Raw genomic sequence first — 18,943 nt, 5'->3', positions numbered from 1 at the left:
AGAAATCTGGGGAATATTTGTGGAAATGGATATAAGGGTGTGGGATAATGATGGAAGGAACATAAACTTGGATCAGGCCAAATTTGCTAATATAGGGTCACTAAGCAGTGATTCTGCATTTAATGAGGCAGCTCATGGAGCTAGGAAGGACTCTAATTGCTTGTTTGTTTTCTTGGCTGAAACATAGAACAAAATATAGCATTATTCTGGGAGTTTCTGTGAGGGTGTTTATAAATGACATTAACATTTAAGTAGGTAGACTGAATTCAGCAGATGGCCCTCACTAGTGTGAGTGGGTCTCATCCAATTAGTTGAAGACCTAAATAGAACAAAAAGTCTGACCTTCCCCTAAGTTAGATAATTATTTCTGTCTGATGGCCTTCATACTGGGACATTGGCTTTTTTTTTTTTCTGCCTTCAGACTTTATGGAAATACCAGCCTGTCCTGGGTCTCAAGTTTCCCAGTCATTGGATGGCAACTACACCATTGGCTTTCCTGTTCTCATGTCTTTGGACTTGGACTGGAACTATATCATTGGCTTCCTTGGGTCTCTGATTTGCTAATTCACCTTGCAGATCTTAGGACTTGCCCACCTCCATGATTGTGTGAGCCTATTCCTTATAATCAATCAATCAATCACTCATTGGTTCTGTTTATCTGAAAACCCTAACACAGCATTTTTCCATGAAAGCAATGGATGAGATAATTTTTTTTTTAACTTTCTGACTTTCTTTTTATTCTAATTTCTTTTTTTCTTTAATTTTATTATTATTATACTTTAAGTTTTAGGGTACATGTGCACAACGTGCAGGTTTGTTATATATGTATACATGTGCCATGTTGGTGTGCTGCACCCATTAACTCGTCATTTAGCATTAGGTATATCTCCTAATGCTGTTCCTCCCCCCTCCTCCCACCCCACAACAGTCCCCAGTATGTGTCCTTGTGATAGTTTGCTGAGAATGATGGTTTCCAGTTTCATCCATGTCCCTACAAAGGACATGAACTCATTCTTTTTTATGGCTGCATAGTATTCCATGGTGTATATGTGCCACATTTTCTTAATGCAGTCTATCATTGTTGGACATTTGGGTTGGTGCCAAGTCTTTGCTATTGTGAATAGTGCCGCAGTAAACATATGTGTGCATGTGTCTTTATAGCAGCATGATTTATAATCCTTTGGGTATATACCCAGTAATGGGATGGCTAGGTCATGGATGAGATAATTTTTATGCCTCTGGCATAATTGCGGCATAGCGGCATAAAAACTGGATGCTATGGACATAACATGAGAAAAACCTTGTGGTTGGAGGCTTTTTCTTATACTAGATTTTAAAAAATTATGACAATTACTTGTAATGTAAGGTGTTCTAGATGTTATCTGCAAAGAGAACCAGAGTAGCGATACTTAGGCAACCCCAAAGACCTTTGAGAAGTCACAGGTCAAGGGAGAACGTCATATGGGGATCAGGCAAATCCACTTATGGGTGCTGGGCCCCATCCTGCTAAGTAATGGCCTTCACTCTAGTGCTGCCAGTCATGTAACAAAAAATAAAATAGGCATCCTTTAAACAAACAAGTTTACAAAATAATTGAGTCAGTTTCTTTGCTGAAGCCTGTGTTCCCCGTTTCCTATTGCAAAAGCCATTTATCGAGCATTCACAGCTTGTGAAAATTGCTTTATGAAATAGAAGACCACAGACTGGGTTGCCTGAAATCCTTCTGACCACAACTGGGGGCAACAGGAACTCAAGAGGGCCTGACTTCCAGGACGATGGAGCCACCAGCTGGCGAGCTGAATCCATCATGCCACTTAGAAAGTGCAAGTGTGTAGGAATGAAACAGGACTCAGAGGTAATCCACAGGCCACTTGCTGAGTCCTGCCACGTCTGCACCTGATACCATCTGAAACGTAGATCCTGATCCTTTTGGAGGAAATGGGTGAAGGAGAAGTATGAAGTGCAGGTGCAGTAGCAGAGTGGAGCTTGAGTCACCCATTCCCCAAACTCCCCCAGACACCAACACTGCCTCCATCTCCTTCCCTTCAAACTCTCTGCCATGAGACCACCAAAATTGAAATATTTTGGCAAATTTGTATGATAACCAATGCTTCAGAAGAAAAAAGGAAAATTCCATCTAATTAATATCCAGAAAAAAAGGGAGGTAAATGGTAAATATGGGTATTACTTCTTGTCGCACAGCTCAGTCGTGTGGGTTCTTGGAAAGGGAGGGCGCCCTCTCTGTGTATGTGTGTATGCCCGAGAAAGGGACTTTCTGTAACTCAACCCTCCCGAAACACTGAACAGCTAGTGAAAAGATTTCTCCGCAGATGCAGAACAAGAGGGGACATCTGATGCCTGTTTTATTCAGTCACCAGTAATCTCTCTTGCATCACTCACTTTTGTTAGAATTGACTAATAGGAAACATGCCTTCACTTGAGCCCAGCAGATATAAGCACCATCCTTACAGGCTGGCTTCCTGACTGAGAGCAGGGAGCAGCAGGCATGGGGCATGCCGGGCACCAGTTCCAAGCCCTGCTGTGGAAGAATTGGCTCTGCAGACTCAGGAACCCGGTGAGTGCTTGCCTTGGTTTTCCTAAGGTTCCAGTGAGGTGTGGAGCGAGATCAGGGTCTATTCTTGCCTGCCTGCCTGTGCCTCTTGGCAGGTAAAAACACCCACGCTGCAGGGAATTTGGGGAGGTTGGATTACTTTAAATCAAAACCTGTCTCAAGAGCCAAAGTAGCTGAACACTTTAATGACCAGCATGAAATCAAGGCTGAAGAATTTATCAGAAAAGGGCAAATTTAGAAAAATTCTAAAAACAAACAAACAAAAAAACAAGTGGAATTGAACTATAATTTGTGTTCTAAGCATTCATTGTAAAAACTGAACAGTGAATTCTCAGGTTTAAGGAACAAAGCATTGGCTGCATTTAATGCATGAGCAGAATGCTACAGGTACTGACTCCAAAGCACAAGACTGCACAATGTGCCTCACCAGAGCAGGGTATGACGCACCCACTCAGTGTTATTCTGTAGGGTCACATCTTTAGTGTTAATTCACATCTACTTAGAACCGTATTCAAATTATATTAGCAAGATTTTCCTAAGCAGATTGGAATTGTTCAAATCAAACTTGTGTGAGTACTTAAGAAATATCCTGTGTTATGTTTTTATGAAATAGAAATCAATTACTTGTTATTATGATTAACTTTATTCCTGATGCCACTATATAAACATTAACACCTATAAATGTCATTTTTGGGAGAAGTAGATGTGCAGTAATTTACTTACATCATTTCTGATTTTAAGGTCTACAGTTAACCTATGGGATTTTTCTGCCGACAAATGCTTTAGTTTGAAGAGATTCAGTAACTGACATTGAATTACATTTTGCTGAATCCTCAGAGCCAGAACATTCTATCTCTCTGTCTTGAAATAAAGTGCATGTTAAAGGAGATGTTTTCTTTTTTATGTGATCTTTAGGATCAAAATAATTTCAGTTGAAAGTTTGTACAAAAGTTTTAAGTTCAGGAATAAAGGAGTGAGATAGATAAAGGAAGTGAGAAAAATAAAGGAAGAGATAGATACTCTTCATCGATTGTTAGTTGTGCTCGTGTCTGTGTAGGTAGCTTTACATTTATAAACAGTGTATTTCATTGACATGTAAGTTTGTTTTAGGGAATTAGCCTATTTTCCCATGAAAGAGTGTTTGTTACAGGTGGAAGTTGGTTCCCAGGCACCAACTTTCTGCTTTATGCATATCAACTCTTTCTGCTTTATGCATATCAACCTCAAAACAGTTCAGTGACCGAAGTAGCCAGACTGCCTACTCCTCCTTACTGGACACTTGAGTTTTAAAAAATTTTCACAATCACTTTTGCTGCTAACTGCTGCTGTTTACACATCCTCATCAGAAGGTTTTATTTGTTTGGTAACTGTTTATTTAAATGGTAACTCCTGCATCCCACATTTCTTTGCCTTATTTTTCTTTAGTATTTATCATCTTGTAACACACCACAGATTTTCTTACTTGCCAATTGCCTCTGGATCCTACATTAGTATGTTACATTCATGAGAGCTGGACATTTTCCCCACTTGGTTCACCAGTGTATTCTCCAGCACCCAGAACAGTGCCTGGCACACATTGGATGTTCAGTAAATAGTTGTTGAATAAGTAAAAGAAGGAAGGAATAAAGCATTTATGCATCTCTGTTATGTGCCAGATAGTGGGTGAACAAGAAAAGTGAGTTCCCGGCCACAAGGAGCTATAGTCTGTTCAGAGAAAAGCAACGAAAAATGCAACTAAATATTTAATGAAACCACCTCTTGGGATATATCCTACAGATGTCCCTGCACAAATGGGAAGTGATATTTGTACAAGGTTATTCATTATAGCAATGCCTAGAATAGCACCAGAGTAGAAACAACACAAGTGGTTCCATGCATAGAATTTGGAGCTGCCTGACTGGGTTCACATCCCAGCTCTGCCACTTACTAGTTTACTTTTTCAGGCAATTTTTAAATTTGGTTTTCTTCTCTGTAAAATGAAATTGTTTGCAAGTATTAAATGAGTTTGTACATGTAATGTGCTTGCAATAGTACTTGGTATAGGAGTGGGAGCTGTTTTCTTATTTGGTAGAAATGGGTGGCCTCAGACATCTGTGGACATGAACTGTGGGCTGTGAGGAGAGGAGGCACAGGGTAACTCTCAGTTCATGGCTTGCACAATTGGGTTAGAACAGAACTCCAGGGGGATACAATGTGAATATGTTTACATATCTTAATGTTATTACAGTGGAAATATTGAGGGCAGGCCCCTCTGGGTGAATGTCTTTAAACTGACCTATTTTTCACAGCATTCTGTCATTCTCCAATGATAATATGTAAATTCTTTGTTTTTGAACTATGGAAGTGAGGTGTTGGCATGAACTGTGGAATAACCAAACTGCCTGAGTGCATAAATGGCCTCAAATACATGTTTATTTAGTGAATAAAGCCAAGAACTATTTGTTAGATGAAGGAAGCTTGTCTGTTTTTACATTTACTGGGTTTTCTTTTTAGGTTTTTTTTTTTAAATTGATGCATAATAGATGTACATAGTGTCAGCATACATGTGATAATTTAATAATTTGTATCATTCATAAAAAGCAAATGGTTTTACATTTACTTTTTAAAAATCTTTATTATATTTAATGATTATAGTTTCTTCAAAAAACATTTTATTATAGATTCAAACAAAAATTTAAAAAAATAGAATAATGGATAAATAGTACCCATCATACTTATCTTAATACCTAACTTTATAGATTGTTAAAATTCTACTATTCTTGGAAAAATATTAAATATTAAATATTAATATTTAATATTAAAAATATTAAATATTAATATTAAATATTAAAATATTTTAATACCATTTATTTTTCCTCTTGATTTTTATTTATTGTAAAAACAGTACTAAAACAAAAGATGAACATTTTAAAGTCATCTAAAATTTTATTATTCTAATTAACTTACTTTTGTGGTCTTTTCTTATCCTCAGGCATGCATAATGCAATATTTTTACATAATTAAAGTCATAGCTTTTTTCCCACTTAATATTGAAGCCTAACATTTTAAAAGCTACTGTAAGGTCTTCTTATTTAATGGTTTTATTGAATAACAGTTCATCAGCTGTATACACATAATTATTTGGGTTTCCTTATGTTGAGGATTAAGGTTCTTTCCAGCTCTTATTGTTATGAATAACATCATTATGCATGAAGGACACACCTTCTCCTGGATCATTTCTTTTGAATAAGTTTCCTGGAGAAGATTCTGGGTCAAGGTAAGGACACATTGCTTTTGGGCAGGTGGAGATCAGTTGACGCTGCCTCACAGGTGTCCCCATGGATAGTTCCAGTGCAATACCATCAACACTGGCAAATATTCAGTGGCTTTGAGCCATGCTTTTCCACATGAATTTCTATTAATTTCTACATTTTATTCCAACTGTAAATCAATCTAATTAATTACTTATTCTATTTTTTATTTCTTTTAATTTTAATTTTTTTAAATTGACAGATAATAGTTGCACATATTCATAGGGTACATAGTGACGTTTCAATACAAATAATGTATGGTGATCAGATCAGGGTACTGAGTATATCTGTCATGTCAAATGTTTATTATTTCTTTGTGTTGGGGACATTCAATATTCTCCTTGTAGCAATTTGAAGCTATATGATATATTGTTATTATTATTTCATACGGAGTTTTGCTCATGTCACCCAGGCTGGAGGGCAATGGCATGATCTTGGCTCACTGCAACCTCCGCCTCCTGGGTTCAAGCGATTCTCCTGCCTCAGCATCCTGAATAGCTGGGATTACAGGCGTGTGCCACCATGCCCAGCAAATTTTTGTATTTTTAGTAGAGATGGGGTTTCACCATGTTGGCCAGGCTGGTCTAGAACTCCTGACCTCAGGTGATCCACCCCCCTTGGCCTCCCCAAGTGGTGGGATTACAGGCGTGAGCCACTGCACCGGGCCTATGTGATATATCACTGTTACTATATAGTCATCCTACAGTCATACAGAGCACTGGAACTCATTCCTCCTATCTAGCTGTAATTTTGTATCCTTTAAATCTATCCCTATTCTCTCCCTCCCCCTACCTTCACCAGCTACTTCTTATTTTAAAGAATTAATGACAACCACAACAAGAAGAAGAAGAAAATCATGTAAGCCAAGTGTAAGCTCCTTGGATAGCTCTTAGTTCTGCAGTCTATTTGGGTTCTCCCATGTTTTAATATTGAACAGAGCAGCTGAGCCTGTAGCCTGTGTACTGTGGATGGCACACTTCCCCTAACCTATCCTTCAAATCATGGAGCAGTGACCATTCACAGGGTGGTTCTTGTCTCCAGGATCCTACATCTGTTGACACCTTGGATCTCTGTTCTGAATTTTGCCTCCTGTGACTGCTACTCAGTCCTTTCCCTCCCCGCCCAACTGGACAGGACTCTGATCTCTTACTCCATTAATGAAAGCCGATATCCTGTAAGTGATACCAGCTTTTTGGGTTTGGCTGGCCAATTTTACTGAAGACTTGGGCTAGTGGAGGAGGGTTGAAGCATAGTTTAACACAAGGACATCAATGTTTTAAAAAACTCATGGTTGTCTTCCAACCATGGGCTGGAAGAGGATAATGGAAACAACAAAACTACACTGGCCACAGTTTTACTAGGAACATCCTTCTGCCCATGGAAACCACACCCCAGAACCCAGCGACAGATATCCAGATGTCTACCATACATAAAGCACTGCATTCTTGATTTAAAAGGCCACAGTGATAAAATGCATATTTTCTTTCAGTCATGAATAAGAATTATTCAATAAATGCTCATCCTCTGACCTGGCATTAGAGAGACCTGAGTCAGCTCACCCAAACCCAGGCTGAGTCCCTGCTGGGCTCTGCCTCTGCCTATCTACCTCCTAGAGATCTACCCTGGGGCTAGGTAGGGAGCTTTCCAAGATCACTACCTTGGAAATCACTTTTTTTCCTTTAAGATGTAAAGAAACATTCTCAAGTTTCAACTACTTCAAACCTCAGAGCTTTTGTGTGTATATGTGTGTGTGTGTTTTTCTTTTCTAAAACAAAATAATCTCATTTCTTTGAGATTTTTGTCTATTACTGAAATCAGCTGCTTAAAACTGAACTTGGCGTTACAAAGAATAATTTTATTTTGCAAACACTAATCCTGCTAGCTACAATTTCTGTATTTTTCTGAAATTGAAAAAAATTTACAGATATCAAGCCTCAGAAGTAAAGTATCTCTCATTTCTTTTGAACATTGTTTTACAGGTTGGATTTTTACTGGCTTTGCATAGTTACATGTTATAGCTCATCAACTATTTGTTGTCAAATTTGCTATAAGGATTTACTAAGGGAATCAGCAGACGCCAGAAGTTAAAAGGTGAGGTGCCTGATCTCTCTCATAGTCAGGTTGGAAAAAGTCTTGAATTAACTAGTCTTGAACTGCTCCTATGGCTAGAGGTCCTTGGGGTCAGGGCATCCTCACTGGCTGCGGGTCAGAAGTGGGGCTGGGGTGCTGCTGAGCAGCCACCTGCGAGCCAGTGCACTTTCTGCTCCACTTCTCAGCAGCGGCCCACACCCAGGGGCGCTCCATACACAAACCTGCTCAGCTGCAGACTCCAGCACTGCGGGACAAGATAGGCAGTGAGAGGCGAGAGGGTCCTCAGGTGGTGTGGGAGCCCTTGAACTATTCTCGTTTCCAGCACTTACACGAAAGTGACACATTTCTTGCGATTAGGCCACACGGATGACTGACATGATGGCTTCTCCCTCTCTGGCTGCAGTCATACAGTAGTGCAGGTGCTCCGGATAACTCGAAGCTCCCACTGAGGGCTCGTTAATAAAATGTAGAGTAATTCAACTTCTGTTTGGCTAGATGAGAAGATAAAGTTGATGATCTTCCTACTTGTCATTAAATCGGGAGCCTGTGGGATTTGGGGCTTGGCCTGGGCTGCCCTGGCCTTCAGGACTCGCCTTGCGCTGGACCCTGGGAGGAAACTGCCTCAGTCACTGCGAGGCCACTGAGGGCCATTTGAGTGTGTCTCAGGTTTACTAAGAGCAGTGATCTAGGAAAAGCAATTCAGAAACTGAATTAATAAAAGCAAACCGCCCTTTGTATTTTTTTTTTAGCATGGGCTGGCCTCTAAGCTGTTTGGGGTTGGTTGGTTTTTCCTAATTCACAGTCATGGTATCAGCAGTGCCTTTTCTTTAATTTCAATTGATCCTAATGTGCTTCTAAACCTTTAATTTCAGCTTTATTTTCCTCCTACATCCTCTCTCAAAGCACTAGTGATTAAATAAACAACCAAATATGTATAAAAAAACAACTTTGAAGGGCAGTGAGGGAACTCCTTGCAGTGAAAGCATCTCAGTGTCTCATTAAGAGTCTGGCTGTGCGGTGAGCATCTCTTTTGTCCTGCATCATTGCCTGAGTTTAGGAATGTGAGAATAGTGGTCGGGTGTGGTGGCTCACACCTGTAATCCCAGCACTTTGGGAGGCCAAGGAGGGCAGATCACCTGAGGTCAGGAGTTTGAGACCAGCTTGGCCAACATGGTGAAACCCCATCTCTAGTAAAAATACAAAAATTAGCCGGGTGAGGTGGCGTGTGCCTGTAATCCCAGCTACCAAGGAGGCTGAGGCAGGAGAATCACTTGAATCTGGGAGGCAGAGGCTGCAGTGAGCCGAGATCACACCATTGCACTCCAGCCTGGGTGAAGAGCGAGACTCTATCTCAAAAAAATAAAAAAACATAAAAATAAATAAAATAAAATAAAATAAAATGAAAAAAAAAAAAGAATGTGAGATTATCCAGTCTTCTAAAGGTATGGAAAACTGACTGGATTTCAAAGACAAGCCATCCAGTTTCTCATTTACCAATTTGACTGTCAGGCTGAAAAGAGAAAATAATTCTCTCTAGGTTGCTCTTTTGCTGAAATTGTTACCAGCATATTGCAGAGAAAATCACAAGATCATCAAAAAGCTCATCTGGGAGATTTTATTTAGGATGGTGGATTTACGTGGCTTCTGTGCAAAATGAAAACCAATAATAATAATAACAGTAATAATAATAAAAACAAAGACTTACTTTCCCAAGAGGCTTTTCCTTCTTACTTGTGAATGCAGGTCTCCTTGGGGAGCCTGGAGTTCCCTGGTAGAGTTACTTACTTTGGCCCAGATAGGCCTGGGTTTTTCAATTACAGGAAAGGTTTTAAAAACAACGAACAACAACAAAACCGTCACAGTAACAATAATGTGAGAGACCAGAGGCAAAGGCAGCCTCAAACCTTATTTTTATGAGATTGTATTGGAGACCGAGCCTATTTATTGGGGGAACTGGTCCTCGTGAAAAGCACATTTCTTTTTTCGATTTGGAACTCTGGGGGCTCCTTTCAAGGAAAACTTGCCCGAGGTCAGCTCTTCGTGAGTGTCCTCTCCTCTCTCCGCTTCATTCCTGTCGGGGATGTTTTCCTCCCCCGCTGCCTGCTGTCGGCTAAGCCAGAGGGTTCCCCTGAGGGATAGTACCTCTGCCTCGTCCTACCCGATTCCGGGGCTGTCCCAGCCAGACAGCACCTGTCCTCCTCCAGGTTTGAAGTTGGAGCTCCTGGGAGAATTGCACCTGTGTGTTCTTGTGCCCACCTACTTGGAAAATAACCATTCCTTCGGGATGAGAGGAAAGCAGCAAGGAGGCACGGTGCTCTGTCCCGGATCCACGGAATGATGTCTGAGTGTCAGCTCACAGGGCCTGCTACAAAAGATCCCAAATGGAAGCTAAAATAGTGCTGTGCTGTGATCCTGTCAGGTCCTGAGAGCACACTCTCTCCTTCTTCACTTTGTCACATCAGCGGAGCCAGATGGTGTCAGAGTATGCTCTTTCTCCCTGCCAACAATCATCATGCACTTGAGACCAGGATATCAGTCCTATTTCCCACACCCCTGCATGGCAGAACTTCTTACTCCCATTTCACACCTACAGAGAGCCAGGAAGGGTGGTTAACTTGCACAGGCCCATTTGAGGGAAGCAGCAGAGCTAGGCTGAGACTCGATTTTATCTGATGCCTGAGCCCATGGCACTCCTGGACAGGTTCCTCGAGTAAACAACACCAATACAGCACTCTGAATTTATCTGATGAAGACTGGAGTGGGTGAACTAGGAACAAATGCCACCAAACTACGAGAATTAGGAAGCACTCTTGCACATGCTAGGGACTGTCAGGAACTACTGGAGGCATTACCACAGGACAGCCTTGGTGCTGTCTCCAGCAGAGCCTTGAACTCTGTGTCCACAACACACACTGGCATGGGTGGTGTGAGTCCCAAATTCCAGGTGGGGTTAGGCGCTGTCCTTACCACTTCTGTTGTGGGGTTTCCTTGTTTCTAGTGGTAACTCAATTATCCTAACATACTACTGTTTTGATACATCACATCGTATTGATGCTGGACATCTTTTGTTTTTTCTGAGATGGAGTTTTTCTCTTGTCACCCAGGCTGGAGTGCAATGGCGCGATCTCAGCTCACTGCAGCCTCTGCCTCCTGGGTTCAAGCAACTCTCCTGCCTCAGCCTCCTGAGTAGCTGGGATTACAGGTGCCACCCACCATGCCTGGCTAATTTTGTTTTTCGTATTTTTAGTAGAGACGGGGTTTCACCATGTTGGCCAGGCTGGTCTCGAACTCCTGACCTCAAGTGATCTATCTGCCTCAGCCTCCCAAAGTGTTGGGATTACAGGTGTGAGCCACCATGCCCGGCCGATGCTGGACATCTCTTAATAAATTCTAAGTCAGGTGTGGTGGCACATGCTTGTAATCCCAGTTACTAGGGAGGCTGAGGCAGGAGTTCTAGGTTGTGGTGAGTCACAATCCCCCTACAGCTCTCCAGCCTGGGTACACAGTGAGACCTCATCTCAAACAAAACAAAAGGAAATGAAACAAACAAACAAAACCTACCAACAACAAAACAAAACCAACAAACAAAAAATCCCAGATTCTAAGTAGTAATATGGCTAAGCCCAAAGGGAACTCAAATTACTAACTCTTTTTGGGTTCGTGCCATCTGTTGGCTGGCGTCTGCTCAGAAGGGACCCACAGTTCATGTAAAGCCAGTCGATGCGTCCGGTGTTGTGTTGTTCTTGACTCAGTGTGGTCTGTGCTTGCAAACACGTATTAAGGCTTATTTGGTTTTCTATTTTAAGGAGTTAGTGTAAGAATGAACTTTTTTCTCTATTTTTTTCCTTATATAACTTGCCCATCAAATTCTTTCCAATTGTGTCATTAGAGGCCTGGTGATTACGTACATGACAAGTATTTCTTTGGTTAGTTATCCTCTTTTTTTCTTATTTTTATTGTTCAGACTTGACAATTTGTATATCTTAAAATATCTTTTCATTTTCTTTGAAATATGTCTTTTGTAATTTCAAAACTGCTGAAATTATACTTCATTCATCCGTAGCTTTGATCAATTTTCTGCTCTCTTCTTGTTTTACTAAAATTAAATTTACTCTTTTTTACACTGTCATTTACTTTTGAGTTGTATAATGTTTTATCTTTTTTTTTTTTAAGTCTTAATTCAAGTAGCCTAATGCCGTTGTTAAATCACTCTATTTTACCTCCTTGTACTTAAAGGTCATTTTGTCATATCTTTTGAAATGCAGTAGGGCCTCTTTTTGGACTTCCCATGCCACTGCATAGATTTACATTTCTGTTTTGCACCAATTTTATTTTCTTTTTAAAGCACTGAAACATCATACTGTGTTCTAATATTTTGTAGGATTAGAATTTTTCTAGCTCTTCTTCTTAGGAAATTTTTGTTTTTAAAAACACATTTACTTAACAATTATATTTTAGAGCCATTTTGACTTAAGAAATTATTTCATTTGGTATTTTGATTATGTTTCCATTCCAATATAAATGCGAGCTTGAGTTGAGAGTGTCCTCTCACCCTCCCTCTTTTCTCACTCCCTGGAGTCATCTTGGCTAACTCCAGGGTCCCGGTGGATGGAGCACTCGATGTCCTGTATACCCACCTCCCTCCCTGTATAGCTACCTCTATGGAGGCTGTAGCTTTCCATAGAGTACCTGCACTCAGCCATGGCAGAAAAAACACTACGTCCTGAGTCACTAGTGCAAACATCCTAACTCGACCATAGTAATTGCAGATTCAAAAAATGTCCATAAATATGTATATTTAACTCCATCAAAAATAGTTGTGTTTGGCTGAAAATGCTCTATCAATACCCTAACGATTGGTGCTTACTTTCTATTTTTTTTTGCAGTTGAAACAATATTAAAATAACTCTTTTATACGTATTTTAGATACTTTCCCAACTGTTTCTTCATTAAAAATCTATCAAATGAGAATCTTTGGGTTGAAGAGTATGCACATCTCACATTTTAAAAACATCTTGCTTAGTTGACTTCCTGAAGGGTTGTACCAATGTGCATCTCCTTTCAGTGTTCATACTTAATTTTGATTATTTGTGTGTCTCCTTTGAGTACCTGAGTGGAGAAATTATTCCTCATTCATCTTTATAATGCCAAAGTCTCTAGCTCAATGTTTGAGAAAGTGCTAAATAAATGTTCATTGAATGAACATTGAAAGAAAAGCAATTATTTTTCAATAGAAAGCCAAAAAACAACCTTACTCCTCATCAAAAAAGAGAGAAGGAAGAAAAAAATTGGTTTATTTCTTTCTGTCAGTATCCAACTAACTAAAAGGTTTGCAAAATTTCACTTGGGGAAGGAATTTCGGACTTTGATGGAGAGATGTTTGGAAGCCTCGACTCCTAACTGTAAAGGATCTAGGCAGATCAACTGTAATTATAGTTGCTATTTGGCACTTGGATTATTTCTTAGCTTCGACTCGTGCTTTGTTGGAACTCCTTGTGTGAACATTGGGCTGTGTTTTCCTGCAGTGCTTAACAACAAGAACTTCAAAATACATCTGGGAAAGTCCCCTCTTTTGAGGGGTTGGCATCTAGAGGCCCCAGGTGCCCCAAAGAGACACAATAGAATTTCATGCTTCTTTCAAAGCCCTTTGTTTCCAAAGACAAGGGCAACAGACTAATTATGTGCTTTACTTTAGCTTCCTGGATATTCTAAACTTATGGTGTTTTCCTCTTCTCTCAGCCAATGAGATCTTCTGGCTACCTCTTCCCTTTGAAAGGCTCTTTCTTTCTTATTCATTTACAATTTTAGTTTTTGTACCTAAGCATTTTATTCTTTGTGGTTTTTAGTTGCAACCAAATCCACATACCGCATGAGCCACTTGGAGGATTGAAAAATGTATTTAGACTCAATCTGGAGATTGTTTGTTCAAGACAGATGGAAAATTACATATTTAATCTGTAGGCCTGAGCTTCTGTCCACGTACCATCACAAATTAGTTCCAAGATATTGCACGAAATAATAATCTTTATGACATAAAAGGTGTAAAACTGGCACAGTATTACCTATCTCACTGGTTGTTGTGAAGATTAAATAATGAATGAGCAAGTGCTTGCAAATGCTTCATGGTTATGCAAACGAACTACGTAAGGATAGGGCTTGGTCTTCACATCTGAATTCCCAGGAGAGCCTCATTCAGGGACTGTGTACCGCTCTGCTTCATTTAGTTTCACAAGGACATTCATTCTATCCTCTTAGACAGAAACTAGGTCACGTTGGTTCACTGCTGTTTCCCCAGTCCCTGTAACAGTGCCTGACGTGGTACACAATTCCGAATGAACGAATGAGTGAAAGCACTTATTTTTATTGCTTTAGTACAACACCACAGTTTATTGATCTATTCTCCCATTGATGGGGTTTGCATGACTTCCAATTTTTTTTTCTTTCACAAGTAATGCTGTGTAAACACTTTTGAACATTGAACATACCTCTTGGTTCATGTGTATAATCTCTTCTTAACAACTGTGTATTTGGTTAAATTGTATGGTTTTTTAAAGGTTGAAACCAGTCTAATCTAACAGAATTAATATGGTTCAATTTACCACATAGTTATTCAATTATTGGGCCATAGAATTTGCAAATCCTTAGCTTACTAATATTGTCAAATTGCTGTCCAAAGTTCCTGTTTATGCATACGGTCACTGACAATGAGCACTCTCAGGCTTTTTACATTTTCCCGAATTGGTGGGTGTAAAATGATGATCTCATTGGGGTTTAATTTGCATCTGCTTGAGTACTACTGAAACTGGGCATCATATAGGGTGTTCATAATTTGCTCTTGTCTGCTCATTTCTTTTGACTGTGTTCGATTCTATCATTTCCTACTCATTGATTTGTAGGCTTTTGTAGGTATTACAGATAACTGCATTGTCAGTTATACATGTTGAAATAGATGCTTCAAGTCTATGGCTGGTCTTTCCACTCTTCAAATGGCTTTTCTGAAGAACAGAGATTTTAAGTTGGTAAATAGCTTAAGTTTCCTTTGTTTATGATTTTTGTGTCTTATTTAAGCATTAAAAAAAAAAGAAAAAGGAAAACTGTCTGTTTTCTTCTGAACATTTAAAAAACATTTCTTTTACTTTTGGCCAGGCGTGATGGCTCACACCTGTAATCCCAGCACTTTGGAAAGCTGAGGTGGGCAGATCACTTCAGGTACGGAGTTCAAGTCCAGCCTGGCCAACATGGTGAAACCCCATCTCTACTAAAAATACAAAAATTAGCCAGGCATGGTGGCTCATGCCTGTAATCCCAGATATTTGAGAGGCTGAGGCAGAAGAATTGCTGGAACCTGGGAGGCAGAGGTTGCGGTGAGCTGAGATTGCACCACTGCACTGCAGCCTGGATGATAGAGCAAGACTACCTCAAAAAAATAAAGACAGTTTCTTTTACTTTTTATTGAGACAGGATCTCACTTTTTCATCCAGGCTGGGGTGCAGTGGTGAGAACACAGCTCACTGTAGCCTCAACCCCTTGGGCTCAAGCAATCCTCCTGCCTCAGCCCCCCAAGTAGCTGGGACTATAAGGGCACACCATCATGCCTGGCTAATTTTTGTAATTTTTGTAGAGATGGGGTTTCTCCATGTTGCCTAGGCTGAAAGTTGTTGTTGTTGTTGTTGTTTTTCTCATATTTAGAGTTTTTTATATGATGATGACAAAGACCTAATCTATCCCTGCCTCCTCTATCTCCACTCTCAGAATAACCAGTTTTATAGCACAATTTGTTGCAGAAGAAATTATTGTCCCTTTGATTTGTCAACCACCTTTCTTATATATCAAGTTTCCAAATACACACAGCTCTGTTGCTAGGCTGTTCCACAGGTTGCTTTGCTTATTATGGAGCTAATAGCATGGTGTTTTAATTACTATTACAGAAAGCTTTGTTATGTGAAAGGACAAGTTATTTGAACCTGTTAATGAAAATTGTCTCAGGTATTTTTGACCATTGTTCTCCCAAATACATTCTAGAATCAGCTCATTAAGTACGACAACAATAGCAAAATCAAAACAAATAAAACAAAACAAACAAAAACCCTTTGGAATTCCATTAGAATTGCATTGAACCTATAGATCAATCTGGGCAGGATTAGCATCTTTATGGTACTGAGTTTTTTAATGCAGTAATGATATTAATTTGTTCATATATTTAGCTTATCTTTGCTGTCTTTCAATAAAGTTTTATAACTTTCTTTATGAAATAATTGCACAAACTTTAGTTAAAAATTTCCCCCAGATGCTTTATCTTTTGTTGATAATACAAATCTTATGCTATTTAAAAACACTTTTTTTGATTAATACTTGCTGTTGTAGAAAGTTATTGAGGTAGGTATTGGATTCTCCTCCTATGAAGGTAAATTCAGAATTTTCTTCCTGTAATAAAACATTGTAATATAATGCAATTGTTGTGCTATATATTTTGAGGCTAAATTACTAAATATACACATTCATAGTATTATTATACTTTTTGGTATCAATCTTTTTGTTATGTATTAATCCTCTCATTGATTGATATCCTTATATGTTGATAAGAATAGCAATCTTCCTTGTCTTAAAGTCTTCTTTGTTTGATATTAACATAACTAATTTGTTTAATATTTACCTACCATATCTTTTTCATCTCCTTACTTTTAACCATTCTATGTCCTTATATTTTAATTATAGCCATTCTAAATAGCATACAGCATTTTCTTTTTGAGATCAAGCTTGATAATTCTTGTTTTTCAAATAGTGAGTTTAATCTAAGCATTATTTGAAATTAAAGCATACTGTTTGAAAGTTTCTTTAGTGTAGGTCTGTTGTTGGATAACTTGGTTTCTGATTATGTGAAAAATTTCTTTTAGCCTCATTCCTGAGAGATTGTTTTTCTGGGTATACAATTCTAGATTGACATAATTTCTCTCAGCAATTTAAAGATATTTAACTATCTCTGGGTTCTTATTTTTGATGAGTCTTAAGTAATTCTAATTATTTCTTTGAGGTAATGTGTCCTTATTCTTGAATTGATATTGAGATATTCTCTTTTACTTAGTTGTGCTGAAGTTTCACTATACCATGTCTTAGTGTAGATTTATCTTTCCTAGTAAATGTGGTATTTTCTTTATCTATGGATTTGGATTTGTGTCTTTCATATGTTCTAAAAAAAATTCTTAGCCACTAGTTACTTAAATATAGCCACTCCTACTTTCTCTCCACTCCCCTAGAGGGGCACTCTCTCCTTTAAATTGAATCTTATATGTAAAGATTCAGCTTATGAATTGTTTTTTCTAATTTATTTTTTGGTCACTTTCCTCTCCTCAGCTCTTTGTTGATTTCTTTTACTTCCAGAAAGACCAGCAATGCAAGAAAAATGACGTTCTTTTAGCAGGAATGCCCTGTTGTTTCCAGTCAGCATACTACTGAAAGCAGAAGTGATATTCCTTCATTTAAAATTTTCTTCCATTTTCTTTTTTTTTTTTTTTTTTTTTGAGACGAAGTTTCACTCTGTCGCCCAGGCTGGAGTGCAGTAGCGCGATCTCGGCTCACTGCAAGCTCCGCCTCCCGGGTTCACGCCATTCTCCTGCCTCAGCCTCCCGAGTAGCTGGGACTACAGGCGCCCACCAACACGCCCGGCTAATTTTTCGTATTTTTAGTAGAGACGGGGTTTCACCGTGTTAGCCAGGATGGTCTCGATTTCCTGACCTCGTGATCCGCCCGCCTCGGCCTCCCAAAATGCTGGGATTACAAGCGTGAGCCACTGCGCCCGGCCTTAATTTTCTTCCATTTTCATTTGGTCTGGAATTCATTGTCAAGCCTTTTCACCCCTGAGGGTGTTTGGTAAATATATTATCTGTGTTATTTCATTATTGAGAATATGTATATATATGTGTGTATATGCATATATATGTGCGTGTATATATATATGTGTATACATATGTATATATATCAGTTCCTGTGTCTCTATATATATCACAAATATACATACATATATATTTGTAAAATTGTTGTTTAAAGGTCATTTGGCTGGGTGTCATTTTTTTAATCCTACTTTTTTTCTCTTAGAACTTTGTAAATATTGACGCATTGGCATCTAACATGAAATGCTTTGAGGATATGTTTAAGGCCAGACTGATTTTCTTCTCCTTTTGTTAGGGAGTTGCCTTTTTTTAATGTCTGTCTAGACACCTGTAGTAGTCGTAGTTTATTTTTGAAGTTCAATAGCTTGAAGTTTAATGGCCATAGTTTAACTATGGCTTATTTTATTTTTCTGAAATACAGTATACTCTGTCCGCAGATGAAATCTTCTCTATTTCAGGGAAATTCTCCTATTTTATATCTTTGAGGAATATCCTCAAAAAATATTTTTTTCCATTTGTTGGATTCTTTACTTTGGGGTTGCCAATTTTCCTTATGTTGCATAGTCTTTGTTTTTCAAATATATTAGCTTTTGTGTCTTAATATTTTTGCCTTTAAAATGTTTTTAAAAATCATTATTGTTATTGTAAGCTGTTTCTTATTCCAAAAATTGAAATTTAGCTAGTATGTATTTTCTTCTTATGGTTTGTAAATCATTTAAAATTCCACAGTGATGTTTTGTTTGTTTTTTTTTTTCTTAGATCCACAGTCTCTTTTTTTACTTATTTGTTTATATCTTTTTTCTGGGCCCTTATTTTCTGAATATTTGTCCTTATTAAAGTATTCTTCTTAATGAGGCACTTGTAAAGAAATTCTTCATTTTATTTGAGTTGTTTCTTTTCCAGGCATGCTTTATAACTTCCTTTTGTTTTCTTTTTCTTTTTTTCTTGGTTTATTTCCTTCCTAATGTTTAGATAGCAGCTGTGCTCTTTGTTTTATTGCCACCCATACTTGGGGAGTTCAGCCCAGGTATTGTATTTGTTCTTGACTCTCTTTTCAATAAATCTGGGACTAGTTTTATTTCTCCTGCAATATCTAGTGTGAT

General features: G+C 38.7%; 1 protein-coding gene across 1 annotated transcript in view; it reads left to right on the top strand.

Annotated features, from left to right (window-relative positions):
• Window positions 1-2,480: 2,480 nt before the first annotated feature.
• Window positions 2,481-18,943, top strand: part of ABCA13 (ATP binding cassette subfamily A member 13) — a 489,071-nt gene continuing 472,608 nt past the window's right edge. Inside the window, exon 1 of the mRNA XM_030795834.1 lies at window positions 2,481-2,575. Within this exon, the coding sequence (XP_030651694.1) occupies window positions 2,507-2,575 (69 nt within the window). The 5' untranslated portion in view covers window positions 2,481-2,506. The remainder of the gene's footprint in view (window positions 2,576-18,943) is intronic.

This window comes from Nomascus leucogenys, chromosome 17, assembly GCF_006542625.1.
Source record: "Nomascus leucogenys isolate Asia chromosome 17, Asia_NLE_v1, whole genome shotgun sequence".
In the NCBI taxonomy this organism is placed as follows: domain Eukaryota; kingdom Metazoa; phylum Chordata; class Mammalia; order Primates; family Hylobatidae; genus Nomascus; species Nomascus leucogenys.
Note: the sequence above shows the minus strand (reverse complement) of the source record. Positions and strands in the feature narration are given on the sequence as shown.